The 9,521-nt window shown below is 43.1% G+C and overlaps 2 protein-coding genes across 9 annotated transcripts in view; one reads left to right on the top strand and one right to left on the bottom strand.

The window, feature by feature from the left end:
* atrx (ATRX chromatin remodeler) overlaps positions 1-4,933 on the top strand; it is a 38,572-nt gene extending 33,639 nt beyond the window's left edge. For all 8 annotated transcript variants that reach the window (XM_034883559.1, XM_034883555.1, XM_034883558.1 and 5 more), the window contains 4 exons: positions 1,450-1,566; positions 2,590-2,685; positions 2,888-3,016; positions 3,301-4,933. In XM_034883559.1, the coding sequence (XP_034739450.1) occupies positions 1,450-1,566; positions 2,590-2,685; positions 2,888-3,016; positions 3,301-3,525 (567 nt within the window). In that variant the 3' untranslated portion in view covers positions 3,526-4,933. The remainder of the gene's footprint in view (positions 1-1,449; positions 1,567-2,589; positions 2,686-2,887; positions 3,017-3,300) is intronic.
* Positions 4,934-7,121: 2,188 nt separating this feature from the next.
* fgf16 (fibroblast growth factor 16) overlaps positions 7,122-9,521 on the bottom strand; it is a 6,206-nt gene continuing 3,806 nt past the window's right edge. The window contains exon 3 of the mRNA XM_034883576.1: positions 7,122-8,477. Within this exon, the coding sequence (XP_034739467.1) occupies positions 8,232-8,477 (246 nt within the window). The 3' untranslated portion in view covers positions 7,122-8,231. The remainder of the gene's footprint in view (positions 8,478-9,521) is intronic.

Here is a 9,521-nt window from a genome sequence, read left to right as displayed (position 1 = left end):
CCCCCCCCCCCTTCCCCCCTGCGTAATCCTAGATTCTAATTCAGCCTAATGATTATTTTTCCAACACACTCCCTCCTCTGCCCTCTGTGTGCCTTAAGCGGCTTTTCCCTCAGAGCTACTCTGCTTTTCAAGAGAACAGAGGGTTCCCAGTCACAGCGAAAAACAGTGGCGCTGAGGTCGAATGTGAGGATTTCGATTGCATTCGCATCACTGCAATCTGTCAGCCAGTGAAGATACACAAGTAATCACTTTCATCCGCAAAAGGCTGTTCAGTATCACATTGTATTCTGAGAGCTTTGTAGGAGAAACAACTGGAACGTAACCCGGACTCTGCTAATGTCTTCACAACTTAAGGGTTGGCCAGCGGTGGCCAGGAAAAGCTATGTGTATGAATATCAGATTTGCAACTCAGGAAATGGGAAAAACTGTGAGAACATGATCAGGTGCCCAAAACTAAACGTATCCCAGGAGCCCTCAGCCTCACTGGGATGACTTCAGCGTGGTGTAGACCTTAGAGGGGCTCATGTCATCAATTTTTGGTTTTGGATATGAATTCAAGTCTAGATTTTATGTCTGTCTGAAGATGTATGAAGTCGGCAGAGCATCTGAGAATTAAGTCCTGAAGTGGCTACTTCTTAAGTGCGTGCGTGCGCGTTTATAGTGCAGTATAAGAAATGAATGCATTTCTGAGTAATGGGTTGTAGGGACAGGTGTTGGGAGGAGAGAGGGACACCACAGTTATGAGGTCTGGCAAGGTTAGTTATACAGGAGAGAAGCCTGTTGAGTTTGCGGCAAAACCTGCTGATTTTTCATTTTGTGACTATTTTCCCAGACAAATTTCAACATTTTTAAGTTTTCTTTAAAATAGAGTTATTCTTTCTCGTGAACCTAATCTAGCGTCTCGTCTCGTGAGCCGTGTCTCGTCAAACCCTTGCTGCACACCTGTCTCTCTGACCAGGTCCAAAGATCCCCCACTGGCCCCCAACAAACACACACACCCCTACATACCGGATGGCCAGATTACAGGGCACAGGAAAACCATCTGCAGCAGAGGCTCAATTACACACACACATCGGCATCCTGCTGGCCTTTACTGGGACAAGAATGTTTACCTCAGGTCGCTTCTCACACACGCACACCTAATACAACAGAAGCAGCCCGATTTCAGGTACCTTGTTACTCTGGCAGAGTGAAACATCTTATTGGGATGAAGTGGTTAAAGCGCTGTTGGCAACATTACTGACTGAACATGAAGTGAAGAGCTGGACCAGACACTGTGTGCAGGAATGACTAGCAAAGTGAACTGTTCAACTCTGGTCAACCACAGTGATAGCATAAAGTCTCTCCCATCATGCCCTTGGTGGCCCTCTTAACACCTGCCTAATTGAAGTGTAACTAATCCTGCTCTTCTCTTGGATGCCCCCTCCGTCTCTGTCTTTCATCTCTCAGGGTGTGTCGATGAGGACCAACTTCCAGTCTGGATACCCCCAGATGGATATGGGCTCCTCCAACTACTTCTCATTTAACATGGCTGCTTTGGCCTCCATGACCAACCAGCAGCTGGAGGTAAGTAATGAGCTCCACATGCCCCTCTGCTGCCTCCCTCTCCTACCCCCACGGCATGGTGCCCCACATTCCTTAGACCCCACTGCTAATTGTGACAACAGTCTAGTAGCCGGCGTCCTGGCTGCCCCGCTCCTCCACCCAACAGTCTGTAATACTCCATGTCTGGGGCAGCAGCTATTTTTACATGGTGGTGCATCTGAATGAGGGAGAGGACAAAATGTCCAAGAGGCAACTTTTGTTCTTCACTAAGGATGTCAAATGAATTTTAAATGTATCTTGGCTTCAATTCTTGTAATCATGTCATGAAAGAAATGTTGTTGCAGCGGTATCATTGAAAGTAGATAAACTCTTACGTGTAGAAGTGATTCAATAACTCAGTAAGCGATGCATCCTCTTGGGAAATTGTAAAGATTTTTGAGATTAAAATAATTTTTTTTTATTATACATTTATTTAGTTGACTCATGAAATGTTAATAAAGTTGAAACATACAAAGTATTGACAGTTACTCAATATACAAATGAGTCCTGCCATTTCTAACCCCCTCCAATCAATATACAAAGGTAAGCAACCCTTTACCAATGCACCCCTAAAAACAATATAAGTCATGAACATTTTTACTATCATTCAATTTTCACTGTACTTTCATCTTACAGCACAGGTAACATGCAACATTAATAGTGTAGAACAACACTGACAGAAGACAAAGCCAACAGTTATTACATTTAAATAACAATAAAAAATAAACCAACTTTAAATCAAATAATTATATAATTAATGTTGATTAGTTATACATCGTTGAGTAATAGCCTATCAGATTGAGAGTGAGGCTACCGTTTTTGATTAGTTTTGTTTATCGGCAGTCGGATTAAAAAAAGATCGATTCCATTAATTATAAAAATGCTGAATATTGCAGCCGATAATCGATCAATCCTAGTAAATATATGCCAATGAATACTCAGTTATGTATCCACTGTTTTGGTAATAATAAGAAAAGCTCACCTGTCTTCTTTATTTGTGTTCAGGAGCTTATAAACCAGGGACGACATAAAGTCATTGAAGCAACAAATGCGCTGAAGACGCTAACACGCGAGTCACTGGAAGATACTATCGCCAGATTGGTAAGTGTTTTTTTAATCAGCCTCGTGACAATGAAGATAAACGTCTAACTTTTCTTGGGGATTTATCTCCATTTGTCCAAAGGAGTGCTTTTAATGAAGTCCCATTTCTGTGACTGGCCTGCAACAAGATGCAAGTGGAGTGAACATAGTTGGGATGGAGGTTGATGTTAACATGTGCGAGCTTCTCTCTCTCTCCCCACAGTGGAAGGAGAACCCAGCACTCACAGAGAATCAGGTCCAGGCCATGGCTCTGGGACGGCAGGCCAGTGTGGAGCTGGAGGTGAAGCGGAGGGAAATTGCGTACCGGGATGTTCTCACCAGGCAGCAGACGGTAAGAACTGCTCTGTGTACAAGCCACAGTAGCTGGAGACTAAAAGACTATATCCGCTGTCACTCCTAGCATTTAGTTTTCATAATAAAATAGCCTAATTTGCTGGTAAAAAGGTATTTGTTCATTCACCCTCCAAGATCACTTAAGTTGTAAAACCTAAGTAATAAGGAAAACAATGCAGTCTGTTAGACCAGGAAAGGGCACGTGTGAGGTTTTGGTTATTCAGCTGGTACTTATTTAATTTTGCAGTTATTTTACCGGTCCCTCTGTTTGTGTCTGCCCAGCTGATGATGTACGTGCAGAAGCTGATCACCAACAGGAAGGTGCAGGAGCAGCAGATGGCCATGGCTAACCAGGCCAGCTACCTGAACCAGCTGGCCATGCAGAACGGCATGATGGGAGGTGCAGGGCTCAGCCAGATGGACCTGCTGGGGCTTTACCAGCAGCTCCACGGCCTAAACTCCCATCAAGGCATGGGCAAGAATCCTGGGCCCTCCAAGGGCCTGTAGGTCAGAGGGACTCTTCCTCACCCCCCACTCAGCCAGCCAGCTCCCAGTGGGTCAGTCCAAGTGAGGCCAAGTTCTCTGTAACAAACACACTGTGACACCACCGCTCAGAGCTCAAAGCAATCTGGTGCACCAAGCAGAGGGTGGAGTAGTTTTGAGACTAGGCTGTTGTCCACTGGGGCCTCAAGTGGGATAGACTCAGTTCTGCATTGTGTAGTTCACTAAGAGAAGGTGGAATATAATGTATAAATGACTGTGTGAAAGGAGTCTATTTGGAATTTCAACAGAAAAAAAATGTATATACCGCCTTAATGTTATTCAAGTTCTATATCTTCATTTTTCATGTATTTAAAGAAACTAATTTTACCCCCAATGCTTTTAAGCATTGCATCGTTTTTCTCTTGAAAGATGGTTTCCTTATTATTTAAACTAAGTTTTTTTTATACTATTTGAAATGCTTAACTAAACCTGAGTGGGACCAGTGTCGTGGTGACAGGACTCTATTATGTAAAGTTCTACATGATTATTAGTCCCGGTAGATTCCTTTACCAATATCTAGCTAAGCAGGCAGCTAATGGAGCTGCTAAGTCCTGCTCTTTTTGGGAGATAGAAGAAATTGATAAGTCAACGAAAACAGAAAAAAATAAAGCCTTGTATTCATTTCTTAAAAAAGAAAAAGAAAAAAAGCTCTGTAAAGTTCTGAGATTTGTTGAGAATCTTTTCTAATATGCTTTTAAGTGTTTTTCATTAGTTGTCGCTAAACATGGTAATGGAATGCTTGTGTTGTTCAAAACTGCCTGCCGATTCCTATGAACTTTTTGTAACATCACCCTCATTGTCACGTGTTGTCTAGCATAGCACTGTGCGTCCTGTTCATTGTTTATGTTCCACTTGTGTTGATCCCAAGTTTGGGTAACTGGGTCTCACAAAGCACAAGCAGTTCAGCCGGAAACCATAGGGCCCAAAACATTTCTCTTTACTTGCCTGTGAAAGTTTGAAGTATGTGTCTCATGGTGGATTTAGGAGAAAGAGTAAAGAAGGCAATCGTATTATATATCTGGCTGATTTGTGTCCTCTGCTTTGTGAGAAATGCCTTCTGGACACTCGTCTCACCAGGCATGTCCCCAGACTATACCTGTATTCTACTTTGGCACATTTTTGCTTCTAAATGCTTAAACTGGTGTAGCTGTTAATCAAGAGGAATATGCTCATTTCTCACAAAGAGATGCTGTCTCTAGTTGACTCCTGTGTTTGCACAAGGTGTATTTCATATATGTAGAGAAACTTTTTTTGCCCTCCTCTCAGAATGTTCTTATGATAGCAAATACACCATCATGATTTGCCATGAATCTGATCTGCTATTATCTTGATAAGTATTTAATATAACATTTAATAAAGTGACCAAAAGGATGAGCAACTCCTGTGTTTGAATAATTTGTTTTTAAGGACTGAAACATTGACAAATAACGCTGTATATAGTGCATTCCTCTGATTGAATTTATGAAGAGGAATGTTGGTAGATTTGGTGAATATGGTAAGCAAAACACTTTTTATGCACCTGTATGATATTATATTGGAAGGCTTATACCAGCGTTTATACCAATAATATCTGATAATAAAATACTGTGCCGTGTTTTTGGGGACATGTTATGTCTTTATTAGACAGTTGACATATGATGACACTAATTCATGGGAGAGATCTGCAAAATAATATGCAGCAAAGGTCCTGAGCCAGTCTTTAATCAGGGACGTTGTAGTAAATGGTCAGTGTCTTAACCACCGGATGACCAGAATATAGACACAAAATTCAAAAGATATGTCTTTAGCAGGAAATTTGCGTGGTAATATAAAATTGTCAGTGCTCTCTGAAGGGCTAACCATATAACCTGGTGTAGCTCTATTTACCTGAGCCAGGTGAGCTGTCACCCCTGCTTTCAGCCTTATGTTAAGCTAACTCGTGCCTCCAGCTTCACATGTACGGTGCAGATAAGAGAGTGGTATTGATCGTCTCATCTAATTCTCAGCACAAAAGCTAAGCATATTTCCCAAAATGTAGCACTATTTATTTAACAGTTGGAAAGCAGAAAGCTGACACATGCTGATGCGCTGTCCCTGTGTTTCACACCCACAGCACTTAGTGCCTTTGGTCCCACACTCTTCTCCCTTCAATCTTTCATCTATTTTTCCCTCTCCCGGTATTGTTTTCATTTCTCAGTCTGCCAGGGTTTTCCCCTGCATGTCTTTGACTTTTCCATTCCCTTCCCCCCCCCCAGGGGAGCTTGCTCTCACAGCTTACAAATATCTGCCAGTGGAGAAACATTACAACTATTGCAGATGTTGAAATGTTGATCCCATCCCCTCTCAGCCCTAGATTACCACCAGTCCAGGTTTGCGGCACATCCCTGCTGGTTCTCTGCAGCAGGCAGCTGTTTCTGTCCATTGAAAAGCTGCAGACTACACCATAGTGGGGTCTGTGAGGCCCCTGCAATGAACAACCAATCACTGCTTTAAATCCACGCTGATGTGTAAAGCCAATTAGGAGCCGGGATCCAGTTGCATAAGGAATCCGATTTTGTACGGTGGATGTAGGCTGACTAAGACCTTACGGAGACAGAGAGGGCCTGTGCACATTACTTGGTAAAGGGTTTATGAGGGCAAATTGGCCTGGGATTGTATCGTGTTCTCCTCTGGGAGAAAGCTCTGCGGCATGTTTTAACCTCCATCTTTTGGACAGCAGGACAAAATGCCATGCAGTCATTGCTTTTATAACCAACATTTAAAGTATTTCATTAATAACGATTGTGCGGTATAAAAATGGTCTTCCATCAAGTTATCTTACATCAGCAAAGCCTAAATTGTTTGTGTCCAGACAAAGGAAAGCTCCTTTTTAGTGTTGCTAAGATGCGTCGGTTCATTATCAGGTAAAAACCCCAAAGGTAACCCTTGTGGTGGCGCTGGTGGAAAGCTAATAATGACGTTTTTTCACTGCATGGTAATCATTCACTTTGCCTCGACTCACCTTTTTCAGTTTTCCATTACGAAAAAAAGTCCCAGGAACCTGCTAACAGTTACTTTTATTGGAATCACCTCCGTCGAGGTTCCAAGCGCGCTGAGGCGTTACCAAAAGGTGACGTGAAAACCTGCAGACTACTGATTGGTTGGAGAGAATAGTCACTAATAAAACTGCATTTTTTTTTTTGTTGCCTCCTGCTTTTTTTGAAGGAGAATTTGTCTTCTGGCCCATGCCAAGAATCAAAAACAACACGCCTTCGATGTTCTGTGTGTGTGTCGCGTTAGGTCACGACAGTTCGCTGCCATGACAACCTGCCACGCTCGGCTCACGCATGAGGCGGTACTAATCTGCAATGGAAAAAGAAGGACGGGGCGCCACGGTCGAGTCAAGCAGGTACCATTTTAAAAAATAAATTAAAAAAAGAAACCATGAGAGAGTCAATAAGAGTCCACCTCTGGGGACCGTGAATGTGAACTAGAGTTTATGGTAACCCATCCAAAAGTTGTTGGGATACTCAAGTCTGGACTAAAGTCCGACTGATAACCATCAGGCTAGCATGGCTAAAAAAATAACAGGAAAGAAAGGCAACGTTCACATAGATTCTACATTTGGTTTTAATTGGTACATCAGACTTTTATCAAAGCAAAAATAGTCTCTCACAATGAGTTCTCGATAGCAGGACAATTTTATTGTCATGTTCATTGCAGTTGTTTTGAGTGTGTGTAATTTCAGTAGAATCTATAGTCCAGATAACTTCAAGTTCCTTACAAAATAAAGTCTTTGCAATAAATAAATATATATTTATATTTATACTTTATATGTAGAAAATAAATATATTGTACATCTCATAAATAGGATCACCCATATGTACACCTCAGCTGCTTGCATTTTTAGTAATGTTCCTGACACTTTGAACATTACAAGTCACCATCCTTTAAAAAAAAGCCCATCACAATTCTTTACAACCACAGTCAGAGAAGTGCTTTTGTCCCGAGCTTAATCACTTGTTTAGCATACAATTCCTACAAGACGCCGCTTGATATTTTATTTAAATGTGATGAATGAGATCATTAGAATCAAATGATTAGATGGGAGAGTAAGTGATCCTGAGGATGTGCAGTAAGTGCTCTTTCATCTATCACACATTCATCTTAGAGATTGTATTCCCCTCTTTCATCTTTGATTTTGAAGACGACTTAATAAAACTTCAGTTCGCCTTTAAACACATAGTTTCTTCTTCTCCGATCGCCGTGTATGTGGAATGTTCCCTTTCTCACGTTTAACTGCATATAGTGCATGACAAATGCACAATGTGACATCTGCAGTGCTTCCCGGCATTTTGAGCTGTCTGGTGTTCTCTTAGCCATTCATTTCAGTATCTATGCATTTATCTCTAAAAAGTGGTTATTGAGAAAACATAGCACCTGATTAGATCTCCCCACAGCTGGGCAGTCATGCCTTCTCCGTCCATGTCCGTGCAGTGGTTTTACAAGAGGACTTTCCCGCCGACATCCAGGAACATGCACAATGTTTATGTCAGTGCTTGGCAGTGGGCCAAGGCACAAACACAGTGACTTCAGGGGGAGCTGAGGGTAAACAGTTCTGTACCAGGTCCAAAATATCCACAACACCCCCCTCTCTCTTGTTTTATGTCTATTCCTCCGAATGTAACCAGTTCTCCAAGTGTAAGCACTGGTCACCTGTACTGGAATAAGTCCCTGTACGCCTGAGGGATCTTTTCAATCTCCACCGGCCTGGGTAAGAAGTGGGTGAGTTTCTGGTGTTTTTTAGTCCTGTTGCCCTCCCTGGGCGAGCCGTCTTTGTTTAAGGCAACGTAGTAGAAGCGTCCCGTGTCTGTGTGCTTGTACAGAGTTGAAGCATAGGTGTTGTACCAGTTCTCCTCAAACTGCTCCCTGAACACACATTCTGCTGTCAGCTTCTTCTGCCGGAGAGAAAACAACACATCAGTCGTATGCTAAAGTCCTGCACACACGACATTTGCAACAGAAACATGATTAAAAGCTGCCGATGTTATGATGGGTAATGCCACCTTGCATGCCGATTCCTGATGTGCTACTTTATGTGTTTCATTACCTATTCTGGAGTGCATGTGAAAGCTGAGTGAGTGAACCAGTAGGATCTCGTTAAGGCAGGCGCTCATAATGACAAAAGTGGGGAAGTCATTACGGGGTGCTTTCTACTTTACGCCCAACACTCATTCTTAAGACCTGTTAACCTCTAGTTGTGAATGGAGAATTGCTTCCCTCCCGTGATGCAACAAGAACAGCAAGCAAGCATACAATCTTCCCTCGCTCTCTTGCTTTGTTACACACACACACACACACACACACACACACACAGCCTCTCTCAAAGCCTCGGTCTTTACTGACAGCGCAGCATGAGCGATGGCTGCGGGTTCAGCAGGTGAGAGTGTGCTGGCTGAGTGAGTGTGTGGGAACAATAAGAGACATCACGGCTAGAGCTACTCTGCTGCCAAGACCAGTCAGTCATGCAGCAAGAGGGTCGAAACTCAGTGGAGTCAGGGGTATCACTGTAGGCCAAATGTGAACCCTATTCAAGGGTGTCACTATATCTCCCACTCTTCCGCCTTGACACTCTGACTTTGTTTTTGGCTATCAGGATGTGGCTTCTCTACACAGCAAGATAAATGTTCGTGATCAGTCAGTCTCTACAGTTGTAGCAAGTGTTTGTGTAAGAGTCTCGGTTTTTATTCCAGCGGCAATTTTGTTGATTGGCTGTCAGGCTCTGCTTGGCTGCGGCTATGTGGTGGAGCTGTTGTCTGTAAACACAGCCCTGGGGGCACATGACTGGGCCAGCTCCATCCTAATACACACACACACACACACACACACACACACACAAACCTCATCGGATCAAAAGCTTGTCAAGGTCTGGCAGTTGTGGGACGGAAGCACCCGTCTACCTGGTCCCCTCCCCCCTACACCTCCTGGCCTCTCAGCTCCAG

This window comes from Etheostoma cragini, chromosome 10 (genome assembly GCF_013103735.1).
Source record: "Etheostoma cragini isolate CJK2018 chromosome 10, CSU_Ecrag_1.0, whole genome shotgun sequence".
NCBI classification, from domain to species: domain Eukaryota; kingdom Metazoa; phylum Chordata; class Actinopteri; order Perciformes; family Percidae; genus Etheostoma; species Etheostoma cragini.
The sequence above is the reverse complement of the archived record's forward strand: the minus strand, read 5'-3'. Positions and strand labels throughout refer to the sequence as shown.